Raw genomic sequence first — 22,504 nt, 5'->3', positions numbered from 1 at the left:
ATACATTAGAAACAGTCAGGTTCCCAGTGATCATTTTAACAACTATTATTGTGTGTATAAAGGACATGTAAATAAAATATGAATTCTGAAAAGATAATTGAATAATTTATGCTTTGTAGCACATTCTTAATACTGCTTTTATATTACTAAATTACACAATTTGAAAATACACCACAAAATGTTTCTATTGTAGAATAAAACAAAAAAAAAAAAAAACCCAAACATTTTAGATTAAACTAGCTGTTTTACTCGATTCCATTCAGAAAGGGAAGATGTTACACAAACTGGTTCTTAATCTATTGAAAGCTTCTGGTGCAGTTAAGCTTAGCTTGTCATTTCGTAAATTAATAAAAGATGCATCTGAAAGAGAGTATTGATGCTTCTCACGTACTGACATATTTGAGATCACACCACTAACACAAAAACCAGTGTTTATCCGCTCAGTGTTATAACTGAATTCTTAACAGTTCAGAATTGTTTTAGTCAAAAATGAGAAAGCATGCAGCTTTGCCCTCACCCCCTTTTGTTTTAAAATGCTTCATTTATAGTGATTTTAATGTAACTTTTCAGACATAGTCATATAACGGATGACATATACCACACCTTAAATGTAGAAAGTCCATAAAGTCTTGCAGTGTGAACAGTCACTTGTGAAATATTTGTAATGTTAGATATAAAATCCTCAAGGTATTTACAGGCTTGTTCCAGGTGTGTTGTGTTTATGATGATTTGAACAAGCTACAAGAGACAAAAAATTCTTGTAAAAATCCTTTTTGTACCACCCATTGTCATTTGATTTTGTAAATGGCTACTTCTTTCAGCAACAACACTACTAATAATTAATTACAGTATTTCAGGTTACCACCTATTACCTGTTAGTTTTCAAGTTTGCTTTCAAATACCACTAAGGAGTAATACTACAGTTTGTATACAAATTATGCCATTTTAAAAATGAAGACTGCAGACACCTACTCAGTGAAATAAATGCAACTGATATTTTAGAATTAAAGAAGGGAAAATAAAGGAAAATATATTGCCAAAAGCAAATCACTAATTTGTACCATAAAAATATTTCTTTAAAAAGTACTGCTATAAAAAAAAAAATAATTTCACAATATTGTCTGCAGAATGATGGATTCTGAAGTTAGGGAATTTGAAAAATAAGGTTGTCAACTCCTTTCCCCCGCAACAATGGTAACAATCTGCTTGTACATGATACAAATGTTTTTATAAGCAGGACCTGCGTTCGCATTCAATTCACAAATCAAACAACGTACATAATGTATAGTAACTGCAATATCCATATATATAATATCTTAATTCTCACTGCATACTGTCTGTTTTAGTGAACACTAATGTAATGCTTGGTAAAATAAGTTTTCTCTTTTTAACATTTTTCTCATAAAACATATTGACTTGATAATGAAACACCTCAAAAAATACTAGTGAATCTATTTTCATATCCTTGAAAATATTCCTGTGCCAATTTCAAGAACACAGAAAACTACATCTCAGAAAAATTGTATGGCTTGTCTTACTAACATGGCAATATATGATTTATAGAGTTCTCTCCTCATCATCTTCTTTTTGATTTCATCTATACAAGAGGTTCTTGCAGTTTAAAAACAACATTCAATATGACATAACACTGCTCTAATGGCAACAGTCTAAGTCCTCAGCATGTGTCAGTAGGTACCTGCTGTCTCCTGACATTGAACATTCACTGCAGGTACGTGCAAAGTGATTCACTGTCTCACCCTGTCTTATTCTGTCCAATAAACAAATTAAACCGAGAGTCCTCATGAAGAAACAACATGCACAAACCTACTAAAATATTTTAATTGCAATTTCTACAGAAAAAGTTTCATGTGTTAGAGTGAACATGAGATTTTAGATTTCTTCATCTGGTAGGTTTACCCTGAAACTACACAGTTCATGTCAGAGAGATTTTCTTCCCTCCCCTTTTTTTATAGGAAGAAAAAGAAACTCAACAACATGCCACTAATTGCTAGACAGGAGCAGAACACACGAACCATGCTCTGTATGCAACCAAAGTAGTAAGTGTCTTTGGCTTATTTCTTGCAAATCCCTGTTTATCATACAGGAGACAGAACTCTTTCATTGTCATCTCTCTCTCAAAAGGCATCCCTGTGTAAATATACTTCCTACTAAACCCAACACTGTATTGTTATTATTTATGTAACAGATATTGATGCTTTTTTATACTTCATCTTTCACCTCTTTAAATTTTCAATTTTAAAGCAAACACTACTTGTTTTTCTTACACAAATCTTAATACCACGGTATATCTACATTTACAAGAATAGTTTTAGCTCTAATTGTCTTAAAAACACAGTTTTGAGTATCTGTTTTAAAACTTACCTCGGTTAAACCTATATGAGGTTTTTTAATTAGGTTCTGTAAACAACTACTTAGAGTTCTTGTAAGCAGCAAATTTGTAGATTTTCTGAGCATATCATCTATTTCTGTTGAGCTGAAAAAAAAAGTTTATAACTATGCTGTACATGACAATACTTTGACAGTAATACTTAATATTTTTATTTTTTCCCTGCAAAGTTAACTTTTCATGTTAAGAATTTCCTATGTGCATTTAATTTCTGGTTGCTTCAAGTGTCTGTGCTCTAACACACAGAACCCCTCTTTCACTTACCAAATTATCCATTAACTGAATTTCAACACTGAAGCAAAACCCCTTTTTTTTTTTTTAGATTTTGGACATGTTTATTGACACAGCAGTTTGGAAAGAGTAATTTGTGGGTTTTAATGAGTTACTGAGGAGGTCAACATGTGCTCATTAGTACGTGTAAATTATAAACAGTATCAATTAAGAATGTGTGAACGCAAGTAATTTACATCTTTAACAGTGCAAAGTGGGTGACCAGCCATGACTACCTTCCAGATTTCAGATCTATATGAATGTTATTTTATGTAATTAAAACTAAGCTTTTGAAGGTCACAAGAGGAAAGGAAATGAGAAAATTGTGATGTTTTCCATCAGAAAAAGGTGGGATGGAAGGGGGAATGAGCATGCAGACAGCACGTTTTGTTGCAGGTGAAATCATTACTAAGGAAACTCAAAGCACTGAGAAGGGAAAGACCGTTTGAAGTAATCAGGGATGCTACACAATTATTTCCGAAATGGTCAGTACCAAAGTATATTTTTCAAATCTTACATGCTTTGCTAAATAAATAAAATATCTAGATTATTCAAACCAGTAAATACTGTTTAAAAAAACCCCAGCAGTGTTTTAGACTGCTTACCATGCCAAGCTACCTTCACCCATATGGACATACATATATTGTATACAATATATATAGACACATATGAAATATATGCTATAGCATTGGGAATCATAGATTAAATATAAAGAATTACATATGTAAATTATATGTAAATGATGAAACAAGCACAGCTAGCAAGCACACAAGAAAATATATTTTCAAATTAATATATAATTTTAGGTCTCCTGGAAGTTACAGGTTTCCTTATAGTCACATTCCTGATACTTTAAGCTTACCTGCGATGAAGTGACTCTGAAAACTTAAGGCTTGCATAAATAAATTCCTTAACCTGGATATAAATCTGAGGCACTGACTGAGACATTGGAAGCTTCTTTGGAAAGGATTGCTGTGAAAATAAAAGATAATACTATCTTACACTTGAAACTGATTCTAAGGAGAGCTTGGTATTAAATGCAACAATTAGAAAGCCACTTAACGCTATCAATATTTTAATCTATCTTAAGCTTTTCTGTTTTTCATCAAATACAAACAGTGGTATGTGTTGGGTTGACTTCTACATCTGTTTAAATAGCTTATAAGCAAAATAGAACTTTATTACGTATTTAAATTACAATGAAGTTTGGAGACTTCATGTAATTTAAGATCCCTCTGTAGAAAGTAATTTACAAACACACATTAAAAAACAGGTCTCAAGCCACTTTTAATCGGAACGAACAACATAGATGTAAGTGGGATGAGAGGTTCAAAAATGCAAACATTTTTTTGCCAAAGAAAGCAATGCAAAGAAAAAAAGAAGTTTTGAGATGTTCAATACATCTGGGATTTTCAAAGCATCTTGACTATGTTTAGGGATGTGTATTTACTATCATATATTTACTTTCTCTCGATGGCTTACGAAACCAAAGCAGTTTGAATTCATTTCAACAATTTGGATTAACGTGTGGGAAAGACTAGTAGTCTGCAAGAATAAAATCATGCTTCTTACTTCAACTTTAAAGCTGATATTGTATTTGGGAGGACAAAAAGAAACACATTCAATTAAATCTACACATACCAAATAGATATTTCTGCACTGAATACATAATTTTTTTAATCTGCAAAACAATTAATTTTCTGTTTATTCTATGACTAATGCATGAGAAAAATAATTAACAACTGGTATCATCCCTGGAGAATTCCATTTCTCTTAAAAAAAAAACCATTAATCCACAGCAGCTCAACATTTGTGTATTAAAAAACCAAGACAAAACAGATTACCTTGACATTCTCTTAATTGTACCTCTTTATTTAAGATCAGGTGGTATGACAATTATGTGGTGTAAGTGCTAGGCTTTCATATCATTCAACAGCGATACCAAACTTTTTTTTAACAATAAAATTTACTTCAAATATGTGTTCATCTGATTTAAGCAATTAAATTTTACAGATAAAACAAGTGCTATTACATACAACTATTTTGGATCATTACAATATTCTGTCAGCAGGGCTTGAGTTTCAACCTTCATATATTCAACAATCTAAGAGAAGCAATTCTTTATCCTCTACAGTGTCTGGCCAATACAGGAGGACACAACACTTTCTGTCTGCTTATTAGACTAGGCAGCAAGAAAAAAAAAAACAGATACAAGCCAATTGTTTCACTTCTGAATACAGAAAGGGAGTAAAATTAGATGATATAATCAAACCATGATAATCTGGCACATTCAATTTAAACAGAAGAGTGCAGACAAGACTGTTTTGTCCAGTCAGATTGGACTTGCTATGTTAAGTATCTAGTAGGTTCTGGTCATAATTCTGCCTAATGTGCTGCAAGCAACTCCTATGATAAACTTACCTGTAAAATGTCAGGGTGATTCATCCTAACCTACAGTTAAAAATGAGACACTCACTCACGTTCATCTCTTTCTATACTAAATGGAGAGATACAGACATTTTCAAAGACAAAATTCCCCTTAATCTGTAAAAGGCATCAGAGATGCATCAAATGGAATTAGCCCTCTGGGGTGTCTGTTCCTCTCTGTCAAGTACACAGGCTCCTTCAGCAACTAGCCTGAACTTACACATCTTCCCCCCCCCCTCCCCCTCCAAAACATTGAAATGTAGATTAAATTTCTATTCACCCAATAGGACGTCCTGATGCCTTATAGCCTGAGGCAACAACAGAGAGATGAAGTGGATGAGATTATAAACAGCAACCAATAGAAGTGATGTTGGAGCGTTTATAAAGTTTCCCCTCCATGTGGATTCCCTGCTATCTAATAACATATAAAGTAACACTTCAGTCTTTCTTTCAACAGGGATACTTAACGATTCTTTCTCCTCTATCCCACTTGCCTAGTTGACAAAACTTTCAGGAACTCAATTATCTTTTGAGATTTCTGCCCCTTTGCTAAATCTGGTTGAAGTCAACTAAACTGCTTCAAAAATTGCCAGGACACAAGAAAAAACCTCAGACTGCCTTATTTCTAATCATATCCTTCTGCTTTACATACAGGTTTCAAAGCTCTTTTCAGAGATATGTAAAAAAATGTTATCCCCGCTTTACAGTTAACTAACAGGGACAGAGAGATGTGAAGTGACTTACCAGCACCACGCAGCTGGTCAATGATAGAGTTGGGAACAGAATCCAACCTGATTCCCAGGCTTTACTCTCAAGCTCACCAGCCCAAAATCAGTGAGATTCTGCCCATAAAATATCTACAAAAAGTGCTGCTCACTATGAAATAGAAATCCCTCCCTGTGTCATAAACCAAACTGAAAATTGCTGGGTACAGAGAAGACATTTCCCTTCTGGTGAAATAAGAGCCAAAGCTTTGTATTAATCATACGTATACGTAACTACACATGCCTACACAAGTAACGTCCACACATGCATGCTGATACATCAGACAGAGAGAGAGGCTAGCAGATAAAATTATTTAGTGCAAGTTAAAAATCTCTGCAATTTATTAGCAAAATATGTCATGCTAAATAGTATCTGGGCTGTGTTATACTTCCAACACTGTAAGGCATTTCCATTCTGTTTATTTTAGTATAAATATAATATTTTAGTATTATAATGGCTAAGTAAATGAATTTGATGGAGGAAAGCATCCAGCAAGCACTCTGGAGTCTTACTCAAAAAATCAGCATAAAACCCACCTTTAGTTTTTCATCTTCACTGTAATACTGTATTAATGACATGCAGCTGTTACATTTGCCTGGTAAATCCCTGCTGAATCACAGAATTAGAGTATCTTTTTACTTTTGCGGATTTCTGTAGTGATGGATCACATATAAACCAGCTTCCTTCTACAACAGTTACTCCCACTGTCATGTGGTTCTTAGATTTAGTTCCCCTCTACAGACTCCAACATGGGCCTGTTATTTCTTCATCGGTGTTACCAAAACCATGTTTGAAGAGCAGAACATATTAATCACCCTTGTGTGAAAGGAGTTTGTAGTGAAAGAATGGCTGAGGCTATGAAAGAATACCCTATCGGAATGCTAGTATGGCAGAATTACTTAGTCTTTTCATGTTTATTTTGCCCCACATACTCAAACACAAATAATTAATTTTAAAAGTGAAATATGAAAGTTGCTGTCTCTAACAGATCCCTGTTTTACACGTATTTTTGCAATACTACAGCATATAATATACTATGAATTACTAAACCAAATGAGTTGCAACAAAATTTAACTAAAGACAGACCGTATTATAATTACATAAAGACTGTATCAATCAAAGTGTATTATTAATTTGTTTACAAAAAAATGGGTTTCATTATTCACTCCAACATCAGAGCAAATGACTAAAGCTTTAATTTTCATATTTATTTATGACTAGATAATTACACACAAAGAAGGTGATTTAGCCTCTTAATCTACCTAGCTTTTCAAATTTTAATTGCTTTTTAATTATAAAAATCATTACTGTCCCAAGTGTCCTTAGCTGGATTTCGACAAACTTTAATAACATAAAACTTTTCCTTACCTTATCAAGTTCTGGATCTTGAAAAGGAAATTTGCTTATAACTATTTTGTATTCCTCTTCATTTGCTACAGGAATAGGGCTGTAGTTGTCCGCTTCAAAAATATCCCTGGTGAATTAGTAAAGTGAAAAAAATTTAGGACATGTAACTTATTTACAGTATTTTCCAGTGTTAAAACATGTAAATTAATATAAATTTTACTACCGCACTTAGGTGTGCAGCTTCAGAAAGTTATGAGATGCAATCATCATAATTTCAGACATCCAAACTATTTTTAGATGAATTTGAAAGTACCTTGTATATGCTAACTCTTTATACTGTGTCTAATCACAGAGAAAAAATAGCTGAAAGCGTTTTAATATGTATGACTCAAAGCATAATACAGCAAAGGAACTTCAGATCAACTAGCCTACTCCAGGGTAAACCATAATGAGATACTTATTAATTATGGTAGCCTACACTTTGCCTACACTAAAGCAGATATTCAGAGTGTCTCACTTAGGTACCACAGCTACATATAGTCAATAGAGACGGTTCAGAGAATTTTAACTAGGCATATGGCCACAGTGTTAAGTACCCTCTGGACTTTTCTACTCATCAAATGACTATACTAGGAGTCTAGAGAGCTTGAGAACCTGAAGCGGTCAATTTAATTTTCAGGTTTTCTGTAATACAATGTACCATATTTTATGGTAAACAATTTCTGCACATTTAGACATCACACCCTATCTGCAAACAGGCTTTGGAGTACAGTCCCTGGCTGCCGTATTCCTGGGTTTACAATTTACTCAATCAATTGATTCCAAAGAATAGGTGGAAGCCAACCTGCATTAAAAAAACATGAAGACATACTGGCAATGTCAGTAGTCTGTCAGGGACAGTCATATCAGCTAACTGTAAACATTAAGACAACCTAAATTAGGAACCTAATGCCCTATTGCAATAGCCTAGGGTTATTAGGTTCTTAATGAAGAAAACCAGACATTCCTCTCCTGTATGTTTCTCCAATAATGTCCCTTTGGAGACCTTCCTTCTCTCCATTAACTACAGAAGCAGTACTCGATGGCTCTTCTCCTAAATATTAGTTACATGTGATTAATATCTTAGTCCTATCCAACCCGAAATTCATACACAATACTGAGTTAATCAATTCTTCCAGAATTACAACTCTGTCAAAAAAACTTGAAGTTAGACAAAAACAATAGATGCAATACAAAAGGTACAATTATTTTGAAATACTAACCTGAACAGTCCAGACCACTTTTTAAGAAGTGTTTCATTGTACTGGTCTCTTATCTCAAATAAAAGATCAAATAGTCGGTTCACAGGAAAACCATAGCCCTAAAGTATAAAAATGAAAAGGGTGGATAATTCAAGAACTAATACACTCAGTTCCTATCACATCACTTCAGGACTCTGAGATGAGACTTATTATTCAATCTTGTCACTTCTATAAAACAAATTATAGTACTTTAAACACACCACTATAATTGAAAGATTACATATCAAATTCTTACCAAATACTTTATCCTATGCTTTCGGTTTTCAAGCAGAAATTTGTCCCATTTCTCTAAAACATTTTAACTTGCTATTTATGCATATAACTAATCTTTTTGATGAGTCTGTTAAACATTGCAAGAATACTTGCCAGTGATGCTCATCTGGTCTTTCAGCTAGAGAGTTAATGATAACTGGAATCCTATTCTTGCTAAAGGTCAGAAGTAAAGCATTTATAAAAGACAAAAACGTACACAAATTACAAAGCTAACATTAATTTTGCACAGATATGAATAACTGGATGCTAGCTGGATAGCCCAGAATGCATACATTAAATTAATAATACTGAAAAGGAGGAACCAAGGCAAGAAATACATATATTTTAAAAATATTATTGTGTAATTTTGTTCTTGATTCATATATATGATTCAGGGAAAACCCAAAGCATTGCACTTACTCACCTAAAGAAAAAATTTGACCCTAGGAATTTCAGTTAAATTACTAATATAATATGTACCTGCAAAGTATCAGCAAATACTACAATGAGATTCTTCAGTTCCAGAACAAGGTCGGGATCACTGCAATATGACTGAAAGTGAGAAATTCTGGTTTTGTTAAAAGGATTTAAAATATGGGACATATGTTTTCAAAGAATATTAGCACAGAAGGTTAAACTCTCCAGCCTTATCTCTTTACCTGACTGACTACCTTAGTAAAAGGCAACTTAGACTCACTTGTCTTCACTTAGTTCAGCTACATAAAAGTATTTGTTATATTTTTACATGAACTATCAGTAGTATAAAAGCTCAAAAAAAGTAAACTAAAATATGAGATTCAATAAACATCAGTATGTTGTACTGAGATTCAAAATCAGCAAATTACATTTATTTCAGCGGAACATAAGCACACATCAAAATGCTTTGGTAAATCAACATCAGAGAGGTTTCCACAGGACGTTCTTTTGAACACTAAGCTGGGTCTAACTAGTGCTAACTGTGCTACCCCAGACAGTACCCCAGCTGTATGGGGAAATACTATTAAATACTTTCTAAATAAATTCAAATTATAAATTTGATGGTAAAAAGTCAAGACATTAAGTTATTTACTAAGTGACTGAAATTTGATTTTCAGAGGTGTGGAGTCATACAACTAAGGCTTTCACCTCAGCTTCACTATTTGCGATACTGGATAAAGTAAAAAAATATTTATATTAAAATAATTTAGAGCAGCATGAGAATATAGTATTGGTTAGACTATATACGCCTGTTTCACCTTTCTTTTAATTATTGCTCTTAGCTTACTTTAATAAAGTAAGGGTTTGGTTTACAATACCTCATAAAACAATACACACTTATCTAAACATTAGCATGTACTAAGATGATGTTAGAAAGAGATTATGATAGAATTGGTTTTGATGGGAGCTATCCATTTTGAGAAGAAATAGTGATCAACTACATTACAAGATATTGAAGAGTTCTTTAGAGATTACATTACTTTTACTCCTTAAATTACCATATTCTTACATAGGTGTATAAATCCATACGCAGCCAATTAATTTGCAAAGTATTTAGCTTTAAAAAATGCTGAATAGATCTCAATTTATCCTAATCCTCTAAAATGAATTAAAAAGTATGAGAACATCTCATGTACCACTGATCAGTAAAGGGCCTATGATAAAACTATAGTTGCAATCTGACCTTTTTCCCCATTTTTCCTCAGTATATATGAAATGTAAAATATTCCTCGAATTAAAGACAAATCGTAATAAAAATAAAAATAACATTGCATAAAGGAACTGCTTCTAGCAAGGGAAAGATAAAACTTTTCTATTTTTTCTAATAGTGAAAGTTGTACCAATAGTAAACTCTGAAGCAATTTACTATCAGTCAGTCTGAGTGAACAATGGTATTCCATTGGTTTTCACAGAGGAATAAGAAATAGCATGCAGCTATTCAGCATCATTGGAGCTAAGGCAGAAATGTAACTTTAGGAGACACACTTTGAATGTACTGAAATACTCAGCTGATAAAAATTACATTCTAACATCTGTGAAGATTTTTCTAATACCTTTACTTCAACATAAACGTATTACTACTATAGCCTGAAGAGCTAGCTCTAAGGGTTTTGCTGGTGGAGTTTATTTTGGAAACACAGCATTTGGAATGATAATTAGGAACTATTTCCTGGTGGTGCTTTCAGTGCCGAACTATTCAATCTGATCTAATGAAGAGGTCAGTTGAGACTAATGAGGAAGGATTGCAATAATAACAGCAGATTAACTGTGCATATTCTAAACTGCTGGACTAAGAGAAGGTTTGGAAGACCCAGTGAGTTGTAAATCAGTGGAGGATTATGCAAATAGCCCATGGCTGCGGATCACAGCCTGATACTGTTGGGAAAAACAAAAGCTTGGCAGGCTCCCTCCCAAATCTGAGCAATTTTTAATCACAAGGAAAAGAAAACATGAGAGAGGTGTAATTTTTCACTTTGTTACTATCCCAGCTTTAAATATACAGAGCTCTGAAGTAAGAGGATTTAAACTGCAATACTGGTAAGACTTCTCACTTACTGAATGTGTTCTTAGAACAGCAATGATCTTGGAAAGGGCCATGTTCCAGAGTTCATCAGTATATGTTCTAGTTACCAGTCCTTGGGTTACATGTAAAATGTGGTCTTCTACTACAAAGAAACTAGAACAAAATAATGCTTAAATTATTAAGTTGTTTTCTAATATTAGAGCAAATTCTACCCTTTCACACACAAGCATAGCCAAACCCTTCCCCACTCAAGCAGTGACATTTTGGTAGGTTTGGTGTTCTGCTTTGCCCAGCATGAAGTCAAAATGTGAAAAGTTTGTTTCACACCAGCTGGAGCCCAGGCTGCTAGAGGGTCCTTGTGGGGCACCGTACCGGTAGGACCTGGATGCTCTTCCCCGCTCAGACTCAGCAACAACCACCCACAGAAACTGAATCTTGCAGAAGAAAGTTTTTGGACAATGGGAGAACAGAGGGTGAATTAAGAATCAATATAGTAAAACTGAAATAAATCTCCGTTTAGAAAAAACTTACCCTACAATTTGACTGAAGTATCTTCTATAGCCTTCTACTGTTTCATGCTTTCAGTGAAAAAGAAAACAAGTTTAGGAATAAAAATACCACTAAGTATTAGGTACAACCTAAATCAATGCAAAAACAAAAGTATTGGTTACCATGCTTGACTGTGGCTGCAGAACTAATCTTGCTTGTTTCCTTCTTTGTTTTCTGTAGTAATTTTCAAATATTTCTCCATCACCCTAAACCAAGACAAAAGTAGTTAAAACAAGAACATTGTCTCAGTATGAAAAAAGACATTTCTTAATTTAAGGGTAGAATTCTCTTAAACTAAGCCACATATTTTGCATTTATTCCACTCCAGCTGACACCAGCAAAGTTTGCATGCATGCAATATGCAGAAATTATCTTTTTTTTTTAAGTAGCCTACAGAATGTACTGTAAATAAAAATTTGGCTCATGTGCCTACATTTTGTCAAACAATATTATGCATTTTAAGCAATATTAATATTTATAGACAAGGCATATTACCTATTACTCTATAACTGAAACTCCTTGCCTCCTAAAACGGTTCTCTAGGTTATTCAAGAAACTAACTGCATTGTAAAGTTACAAAAATGTTTCTGTGAATATATGATACATCTGAACACTGCCTGCATTAGCTTTGTCTGAGAAAAAAAAAACATCAGGTTTATTTAATATTTGCTTATTCTCTTTGGAATTGGTAAATGTAATGGCTGTGGATTTGGATTTTTCTCCTATCGCAGTCCTCGAAGATACAATACCCTCTGTGCCTAATGATTATATTGTGAGGAATTCAAGTGACATCCTCCCCATCTCATTAAGATGACCATTCAGTAGAAACCATCTGTCCATTTGAAATTAGTGCTACGTTGACTCATCTACCTAGTGAACGCAATGTAATTTGTATGCAAGCAGAATAAAGCAACTTAGCATTTTTAAGGTTTGTTTTTACCTCATGAGCCTATTATTAGGCCAGCGCTATTTAGAATTCCACTACTTTGGCTTCCAAAAATCTTCAAACCAAGTTATTACAGAGATTGTACATTGCTAAGTCAACATTACTTACCTAACTCCTTTATAAGATATAACAAAGAAAGTTTAAATTTATTATTTTAAGTTCATAATGAATATTTCATCACATTCAGAAATACTGCTAACCTAACAAAATCTAAAAGTAAAAAGGAGACTTGGCTTAAAAAAAATTTGAAACTGAGATGCAAATTTACTAGAATCCTTTCTGTTGCAGCAGAACTTTATACAGTGTGCTATAATTCGTACTAGCACATATTGATCAGACATACTAACCATTCACCTCCAGCCCAAATATTCAATGCAGTTTTCAGATGCACAAAGCCATTATTGAATTCTACTTCCAATGCCAAATCTCTACTCAGTCCTGACACAAGCTTCTCAAGTGAAGAAGAGTAGCTGTTCTTCTCAAATCCACACCAAAAACGGACATGTAAAATATCTCATGATTATTTATAGACCATGCTATCCTATGCAATCAAGATCAGCAATTCAGGCATAACAACTATTTTAAACAGATGTTCTAAAGCAATCAGCAGAATACAGCAACAACCCTGATTATTCACTCATTGAATAAGCAAAGGAAAGGCAAGATAAAATATACCGAAGCAATGCATTTGTTTTGCCCAGCTTCCAGAAGTTCATGAGTTTATATCAATAGAAATAATAAATCAGTTCACGTTGGGTTATAAATTCTAGGAATATTGCTCATATATCAAGTGTTGTTTCACACCATAGTTACATTTATTTTATACTGCTATATAGCATTTAGTTAAAAGGTAACATTACATGCCAAAGGGATCAAGGGTGTTTTCAGCAGAATTCAAATATACAGCATCTCACACAATATATGGACTAAAAAAAGTTCTTTATATATATTGCCCAGATGTTTCTAGTCTAAAGAAAGGTTACTCGTCAATACAGTCTATGTTTGGTACTTATGTATCTTGCAATCACCAGGTTGCAGTTACAAGCTATGTAGTATTCTGAGGTATATAAAATCCCGCTTTCTTCTTCAATATGAAGAAGCAGAGTAGAAAACGTTTGTCCTGCATAAAAATACAATATTTTCTACAGTTTTGTAGCAGCTTTGTAGAATTTCTACAGCTTTGTAGAATTCACTAAGAAGGTGACATTTGCTGTGAGATAAGTCCTTGATATAGAAATGTAATGAATAGCCACCTGGCATCAACTCCCTCCTTCGCTGTCATGAAGTTATTCCAAAAGAGATGGTTTACAACAGGAGGTAAACGAGAAGGACTCCAAGAAGTGAGTGATTAATGCAGAACTCTTGATAATGCTACCATGGCTTATTAATTAGCTGATGTTGGCAGGAAAGACAGAAGCCCTATTCTGAAGACATCAACAACCCTTTTTTCTAAGGGGCTAAGCACCTTTCATATCAGAGAGCACTCCAAGTTGTTTTCTGTCTCCAGTAAATTTGGAAGCTGGCAAACTTTCTGTGCAAACCCAAAGAGCATATCCTTGGATCAAGGATCCAACACCAGGATCCTTGTCAAAGTGAAAAACATAATCACATATTACTATTAAATGTCATCTATCAATTTTACTTCCTGTTCTTTTATTATACTAAAGGAAGAATAAGCAGATGTTGTCAACTGGTGTATTTAAATTTACACATTCCTTTTTATATGCTATTTCACACTTATTTCCTCTGTAAAAACAAATGGTCCACTCTTTTTTAATAGTTCTGGCAGCCTGTCTTTCTGTCCCTCCTGTTCTTTTCGTCAAGATGGATAATTACTGATGTAATTATTGATGCTTTTGTTTGGATTCCTTCTTTAAAAAAAAAGTAACAGTGAAACAACACTTTAAACATTATTTCAAGATAGAAGCCTTCACGTTACACAGCTGCAAGGATTCCATAGAAAGAAGATAACCCAGCCTGAACGCTTGAAGCCAGGTCCAGCTGAGATTGTAGGATTAGCAATACTTAAAAGTACTTCATCTATATGCTCCTGATACTTACTCTGTAAGTAATCTGACTTCAAAAACTAACTGAGACATAGGAAAGGTGAGAAAATAATAAATAATTTGTTATCAAGTTTCGCTAAAAAAGTTTTCATCCTTGTTAGCTTGTGCATTGTGCTTTTTTACAGCAGCTAAAACAGGCTATTGTGTCTCTGCCATTGAATCCAATCTAATCTGCCTGAGCACAGTCTATCACAATCTCCAGTTTTTGCTTGCTATTTTGCTCTACTATTCTGATTTTCATAAGATTCAGACTGAATATTCCTATGTTTTGTAATATTGATCATAACCCCACAAACATTTGGGTAACATGTTTGTTACCCATGTTTTGCGGTTTGGAACTGCAGAAGTGCCAATACCACTATTGAGGCAGACATGCATATTTTACATATATTCTTAAGTACACTTATGTAATTAATGTCTTGCTGTGTGTCCTTTATTATGCATATAAAATAAAACATGCAGTTGTGCCCTGAGTATCCATACTCTACCCATCTCAGCTGGTTCATCAAGCACTACTACTACTAGAATCATATGTTTGCTTGGGAACTATTAGAGTATGAAAAATACGAAAATGAACATTCAACTTCAAAAAGATATTTTACTTTATACACCTTAATACATACCAAAACTGAGTAGATGTGCAAACACCTATAGACTGGAGAAAAGTCTACAAGATCTTGAGCAGTTAAAACCTGAAGGAAAGGAAAGGAAAACAGAAAAGTGTATGAAGTATAAAAAACACATAATCTGCAAAATGTGATACATTACCAGCAGAACTTGTCCACTTAATAAACACTTCATAAGACATCTTACTGGTAAGGAATTATCCCTTCCATTTAAATTCTGTTTTAGTGCTCTTAATGTTACAACTGCTCAACTTGGTTTCTTAAAATCTGGAGATTTAGGGGAGAAATAGTAGTTTAGCAGAGTGTGAAGTTAGTAGACTGATGAATCTAAAGTTCAGATGAATATGGAAATACATTGGGGTGGAATACAAAAGCATGACCAAACTGGGACCAGCAAAAGCCAACCCTGTTCACAGGTTTTATGGCTACTAAAACTACTGTTTTCATAGAAAGTGGTAGAAGGAGTTGGCTTTAATGACTTGAAGAGTAACTGCACTGGTCTTTTTGCCAGTAATTTCAGGACCCAAAAATGGATGGGACCTATCACAAAAGAGTAAATTAATTGTTCAAGTCTCCCCTCCCTTTGTATTACAGTACTAGATTTTATTTGTGTTACAAAACCAGGCTTCTTTCACTGTGTTTTCAGAGCACCAGATTTAAAGGTCTAAATACTTGCTGTTTTATTCAATTTATGAACACTGAGTATTTGATAGCTGAAAGAGTTCTAACACAAGCTGAAGTCCTCAACACAGAAATGCTGGCTTTAGCAATAGCAGAATATTCCAGTGGGCCACATATCATTTACAGTGGGCAGGTACTGTGTAATGTAAATTGCAACTGAATTCCAGAATAATTACAAGTTTGAATGTCCCCAAACATGATGCTAAAGCTAGCATTAATACAACTAATATTTTGGCACTATTTTCTCCCCCTAAAATGCTGATCTGGACTGGTGTCCCTTGAAGGTGTTCTCTGGTCCTTCCTAACTAACGTTGACCATCTACAGACATTGTACTGCAAGTTTTGTTCAATAACCCTACAAAAATCACTTTAAATAAGAGGTACTGATTAGTGTGAAGTTACCTCTTCTTCATGTTCATCATCTTCTTCAAACGTTCGCTTCAATGTAATTTCGTTCTTGGATTCCAAAATTCTGCTTCTACCTAAATGCATATTCCGACCATAGTTTACATTTTTTTTAAGAGCGGTACTAAAGGTTTTCTGCTGCTGTGCCTGTTTTAAAAGTAGTACCAATAAAGAGCGATGTAATACAAATTTTATCACTGATGAGTATATGCTATGACATGAAAAACAGGTGGTGCTATTGAACACACATCAGTATAACTGCAAGATGTGCACTCTCAGCCTACACCGATGATTTTGTCCTTAATCTATCTGGGATGATAAATTAGTTCAATAGCTAATTTCTGCATAATTTTTCCCTAATCCCCAGAATGCAATTCTAAAGGTAGAAAAAATTTTAAAAGTAATCTGTAATTTTCCTAATCATAAATTGCAAACAGAGAATCAATATTTAAATGAAGTAGTTATCACAGACTTTCAAGCTATTTGTTTGCTGTCTTCAGTTAAGCCTTAGTGAGCAGTCAGCTGCAGAAGCCAAATGCACTGTATTGTCCCTACTATTGAAAGAAATGCAACAAGGTAGCACAGTATAATCTTGCGATTAAGTTTCATTTATAATAATCAATGCTGCATTTTACAAGAACCTTAGATGACAAAATGGCAACCCAACCTGAACTCTTCCCAACAAAAAGTCAAATGAAAACTTTAATGCTCTCCAAATAAATTTTAAAAGCATTAACTGCTTTAAAGCTTGCCCAGTACCAGTGCTTTGAAGTGGCAGATTATTTTGTGATGGAACAGGCAAGGGCTCCAGCTGTCCCAGTCTCATCCTGGCTCTCACCTCAGTCCTCTGCTCTCTCTCCTCTGTAGTGTGCCCTCTCTGGAGGGTAATATGCCAATGCCATGCCCTGTATTAGTAGTACTTTAGGAAGAACTAGGCATTATCTCAACATCTCTTTTAGTCTTATTCATCCTTGCCGGCTGGCCAGATGGGCTGCTCGTTGTTTTGGTGTAGTAGTTGCCGACTTACAGACTGCCTTGGAGTTGACTACTCAACGTGTTTGACAATTTTTTGCAACTTGAGATACACAGCATTTTGCCTTTCTTTCCCAGGGAGGAAACTATTTCTTGTCTAGGACACAGATATAAATTTGGAAGGAAAGTCTGATGGTACTGAGGTGGCACGCTGCTGCTTCTTGTGTTAGCCAGGGACCGCTAGAATTGACAACTTCATGTCCAGGAGAAGAAACTACCCAAGATGTTAGCTAGCAAATATTTCACAGTTCTCTATCTTTCCTCAAAGGTCTATGTGATGACTACAATCCTTAGATAAATCTTCTGGGCTAACCTGAGACTATTGACACTGATATTTTCAGTAGATAACAGGACAGAAGTCATCCTGTTAGGTCGGCTTACCTGCTTCATGGCAGTTTCCCCAATTCTGTCAGAATGCTTTCGAATACTCTCTAAGAAATCCTTGAGATCTGACATGGATATTTCTTTTATTTCTTCACGCAGTTTTGGAAGATTTTCTATCATTATCTGGCAAAAACGGTATTGGCTAACTCTAGGAAGATATAGATTTTCTAGCTGTTCCATTGTTTTTAAAGCAGAATAGTATCTACAAAGAGATTAAAATCAAATTATGTAGCTTCTTATCAAATTTTAATAAAATACTTTATCAAATATGGGATATCAATACCATACACGCAATCGATATATATCGAATGAAATTACTCTGTTCTTAGAAAAATTAAGAAACAAAAGGTCATCCATATAATGCTTTAGTTTGGAAAAAAACAGTGAACTGTCAGAGTGACCCAGTCAAGGAAAAATTTTAAGTAGGCTCCTATGGTATTAGCTGTTCTGATCTACAGATTCCTAACACCACACGGAGCAACTTGCAGGATGGAGGCACTGAAGTCGTAACAATTCTCTTCCCTTCTAGATTGAATTTATCAGGGTTTTTTATGAGTTCTTTTTTCTGAAACACAAATTGACAATCACCCAACATCACAGTATATGCACCAAACAGTGAAAAAAATCTTGGAAAAGTATGCCTATATGTATCTGCCTTCTTTAGGTATATGTGAACGTACACCCCACACACACACCCACCTCGTTCTACCATCCTTAGCTGGAAAAGACTTGTATACACTTATCTCAAGCAATATTTTTTCTAGCAGTATATCCTATTTTGCTGTAAACCTTGAATCTATTTACCCTTCTGACAAAATACAGTATATGCCACCAAGAAAACAACTACTTTGAACAAGCATTAAGGTCGGAGGGTTTTAAAAAAAACAGAACAACAAAGACTCCATAATTTTCACTATTCTTCTGTGTTCTGTTAGCCTACAGAATATTTGTAGCAGAAATATGGAAGATACGGCCTGAGAGGGGGAAAAAACAAAACACCAAGAAATACTTCCTCTCATGCCCATACACTATGCAGATGTTGTACAGTACATTCATAACTATGTTGTGAAATTTTATATAAGGGACAATGAGTTTAAAGAAATACTCAAGTTAAAACTAAGCGTAAAAAGTGATTTAACTGCAAAATAAATAAAAATAATAAAGACTCAAACAATTTTGACAACAGAAGGCTACCAAATACTGAGACATCAGCTCTACCTATTACTACAGTTATTCACCTGTCTTCACTCTCAGTTCTCTCATAGATTACAGGGGTTGAGGGGCCAAGACTTACTTGCTAAAACCATTTATCAACTTCAGGCCTGTAGCATATGAGTAAAATTTTGATGCTTTCAGTTGATTTAGGAAAACATTTAAAGAAGGAAATTTTAATTGAGGGAAATTGGTTTTCTATGCTTCCTCTTATAATCAGTAGAGAGATGAACACCACAAGGTGATTCCGAGCTGCCTCAGGCTCCTATATGCCTGTTCCTGAAGTCAATACCCTTCTCTATTTTATTTTCATATGTGACACAGGCTCCTAAGGCAGAATGCTTGTGAAAATTTTTACTTTATTGAAAAGATGAAGCAAAATAGAAGTGGGCCAATTCTGGGACAGACAGCTAAACTAAGAAGGCAATAAACAGAAACACCATGATCAACAAATCCATGATGTCAACAACATTTTAAACAGTGGTGCAGCAAACAGGTTAAACATGAATAGGACAGCAGTTAGTTGTAGATGTGACAATAATTTTCCTTTACACAGTATTCTTACCAGCCACTCAGCCCAGAAGGCTTTTGGAAAAATGCATTTAGTTTGGCCTATTATAACAGAATAAGGTGAACCGATGCCTTCTAGCTTAGTCTTGAAAGGGAAAAGTAGAAAAACTGAGATCAGACTGAGATAACTTGCTGTTAGTTCCAAACTTTTCTTTCCACAAACAGAGAGTAATATCCTTAGCCCATTTTTAGCTTTTCATATTATAACCTTAGTTCCTTTTTCTTCCTGAAAGCCCTACACAATCAGTATTGGAAAATTACCAAATCATTTTGAAAGGGAAAAGCTGAAAATGAGCAAAGTCCCTTCAAATGTTCAAGAAAACCTGGAAAATGACCTTTCCAGTTCTTTTGCTTCTGGATATTGCTTTGTAGATATAGTGAGTGAACACTTTCAAACTGAAATACAATTCAAGCTGCTGGCTCCCCTTCTGTAGACAAGCAGTAATAAATTATTAATACTTCAGTCATAACTTCTTATTCCGTTCTGAAATAAACATGTTGTTTTGAATTTTCTCAGTCAGGACATTTCTAAGCTAACAGTTTAGCATAGCTGGAGGATGGGAAAAATCTCTTTTATTCCAGAACACAACTGCTTTCAGGAGACTGCAAATAAAGAGGTTTCAAGTGTAAATTAGGAGCTTTTGTTTATTATATACTTGGTTTATATAAAATATACATAAGGCAACGGGAATGTTGCAGATAAGAAGGGGTCTGGGGGTTTTATGCGTGTGGTTTTTGTTTTTTTAAATAGTAAATGACCAAGAGTGCCACATGGTGAGACTTCTGGGGAATAAAACCATAATAGCATCAAAATCGTATAAAAGGTTTTTATTTAAATTATATGGATCAGCTTATCAAAACATCGTTAGTTCATCTGGAAGGTTTTTGACTGCTGTCTTTAAGATCAGAATTAACATAATCCATTTTAAATCCATTCTAGAGTCCCTTACTAATTATATATATATGGAGCTCAGGACCTTGCCCTTTTCACATCTGTTCTGATAAAGCACGGAAGTCTTATTAATTTGAAGGTCACCCGCAGATCAGGATTTAAACTAAAAAGTTTTGCATATCATTTCATGGAACGATATATTTGTATATTTTGCTTTAAAAACATTCCATAGATTTAACTCAATGCTGAAAATTTTGACAACAATATATGATGGGAACTAATAATATTATCAATCATATAAGGTAAAGATTGCCCATTTGACTATAAATGAGTTAAAGAAGTACCTTCAATGTTTTGGGTTTTTTTCATATAAATATAGCAGTCCTCTGTGTCTATTTTTCTAAGCTAATCTTGTAGGAATGTGTTCCCCAATGTAAAATTTATAAAGTAAGCTTTGAAATTGAAGACACAGTTTGAAACACCAATAGAGGTCATATGATAAGATTGTCCATCCATCCATCTTGTCATCAGAAGCAGAAAACTATAAGACGGATTTTACTAACATCTCCAAACTATAAAAATGGAAACTTCTAAAACCAGCAAGAAGCAGGACTGGGGAACACACACACACCCCCCCTACACCCCCCCCAAAAAACCAAAACCAAAAAAACACCAAAAAAACCCCAGCCAGAAGATTAGTGTTTTGCACCATATTCTAAAATTGAGCTGGCATTTTACAAAATGGCCAAGTCCCAGGCACAGAGTAATCAGGTCTGTATTAGAATTTTAAACATGAACACACAAAAAATCCAAAAGAAAAAGAAAGTGACCATTACCTTAGTGTACACAAAGCATTAAGTTATGTTTTAAATGACAGAGAGAACTTTTAAGATTTTTATCAGCAGAGTGTCATTTGGAGGCAGTTAAGAGAAATACCATAACTTACTAAAAAAGCCCCATCAAGTTAAACTTGAGCAGTCAAGAAGCTACACAGGACAGGAGCAAGATGAAGTCAAAAGCTGTGAATTTTCCTGAGAATAACACATTTGTACACAAGCCTTTTGAATAAAGAAACACGTAGTGTGTCCCAAAATTTTCTGCTGAAAAAACCGAGAGACAATAACCTTAAAATTCTCATTTTATTTTAATTAAGGAAACAAATTTAATTTACAAAGAAAAAATAGTGTTGTTCTCCGATTTTTGTGCTTCTCTCAGAGGCAAATACTGTATATTCCTGGATACTACATTTCCATTAAGTAAATACGAAAAACTTTTGTACTCTACCAAACAAATTCAAGGGAGTTCATCAGAATTTTTCAATAATACTGTGGAAAAGTCACATTCACAGAGATCCTGAAGATGATATACTGAAGTGGCAATTGAAAACCTTTCACCACAGGAACAACTATTTATTTATTTTGTTTTTAAATCTAGTTGCCTTAACAATTCTAAACCTAATTTGTAAACTTCCCCAGCATACCAATTTTATCAGTTGCCCCAAAGGACCACAAACTGAGATCAAGGCACTACTAACTCTGAAACTTCCGTAAAGTGAGTCAAAAGCTCAGTATTTCTGAAAATCGGATTAAAGAGTTGCTGTGCGAAATAAACAAAATCTGTGGAATACCTTTTTCATCCATAATGATGTGATAAGAGATTTTTTTTAAAAATAGAAATTATCGAAGAAATAGGGTTGTAAGAACAGTGAGAAAAGCAGCTGACAGTTCAGTATCAAATATATATTTTGATGGGGTTTTTTGCCAGATCCATGATACCTCTGGGAAGTATTGATTTGCAGTTGGTAAAATCCAATGCCTCATTTTGACATGGTTCTAAAACAATGCAGAAAACCAGAATCAAATCACCATCAGT

General features: G+C 34.3%; 1 protein-coding gene across 1 annotated transcript in view; it reads right to left on the bottom strand.

Moving 5' to 3' along the window:
- The window catches only part of EXOC6 (exocyst complex component 6), a 98,276-nt gene that overhangs the window by 49,013 nt on the left and 26,759 nt on the right, over positions 1 to 22,504 (bottom strand). The window contains exons 6-17 of the mRNA XM_009334811.1: positions 17,956 to 18,160; positions 16,540 to 16,689; positions 15,454 to 15,522; positions 11,941 to 12,024; positions 11,801 to 11,847; positions 11,302 to 11,422; positions 9,250 to 9,321; positions 8,479 to 8,576; positions 7,238 to 7,343; positions 3,540 to 3,649; positions 2,383 to 2,494; positions 604 to 738 (exon numbers count right to left, since the gene is read on the bottom strand). Coding sequence (XP_009333086.1) covers positions 604 to 738; positions 2,383 to 2,494; positions 3,540 to 3,649; positions 7,238 to 7,343; positions 8,479 to 8,576; positions 9,250 to 9,321; positions 11,302 to 11,422; positions 11,801 to 11,847; positions 11,941 to 12,024; positions 15,454 to 15,522; positions 16,540 to 16,689; positions 17,956 to 18,160 — 1,309 coding nt within the window. The remainder of the gene's footprint in view (positions 1 to 603; positions 739 to 2,382; positions 2,495 to 3,539; positions 3,650 to 7,237; positions 7,344 to 8,478; positions 8,577 to 9,249; positions 9,322 to 11,301; positions 11,423 to 11,800; positions 11,848 to 11,940; positions 12,025 to 15,453; positions 15,523 to 16,539; positions 16,690 to 17,955; positions 18,161 to 22,504) is intronic.

The sequence above is a fragment of the Pygoscelis adeliae genome, unplaced genomic scaffold (genome assembly GCF_000699105.1).
Source record: "Pygoscelis adeliae isolate BGI_AS28 unplaced genomic scaffold, ASM69910v1 Scaffold632, whole genome shotgun sequence".
Lineage (NCBI taxonomy): Eukaryota > Metazoa > Chordata > Aves > Sphenisciformes > Spheniscidae > Pygoscelis > Pygoscelis adeliae.
The sequence above is the reverse complement of the archived record's forward strand: the minus strand, read 5'-3'. Positions and strand labels throughout refer to the sequence as shown.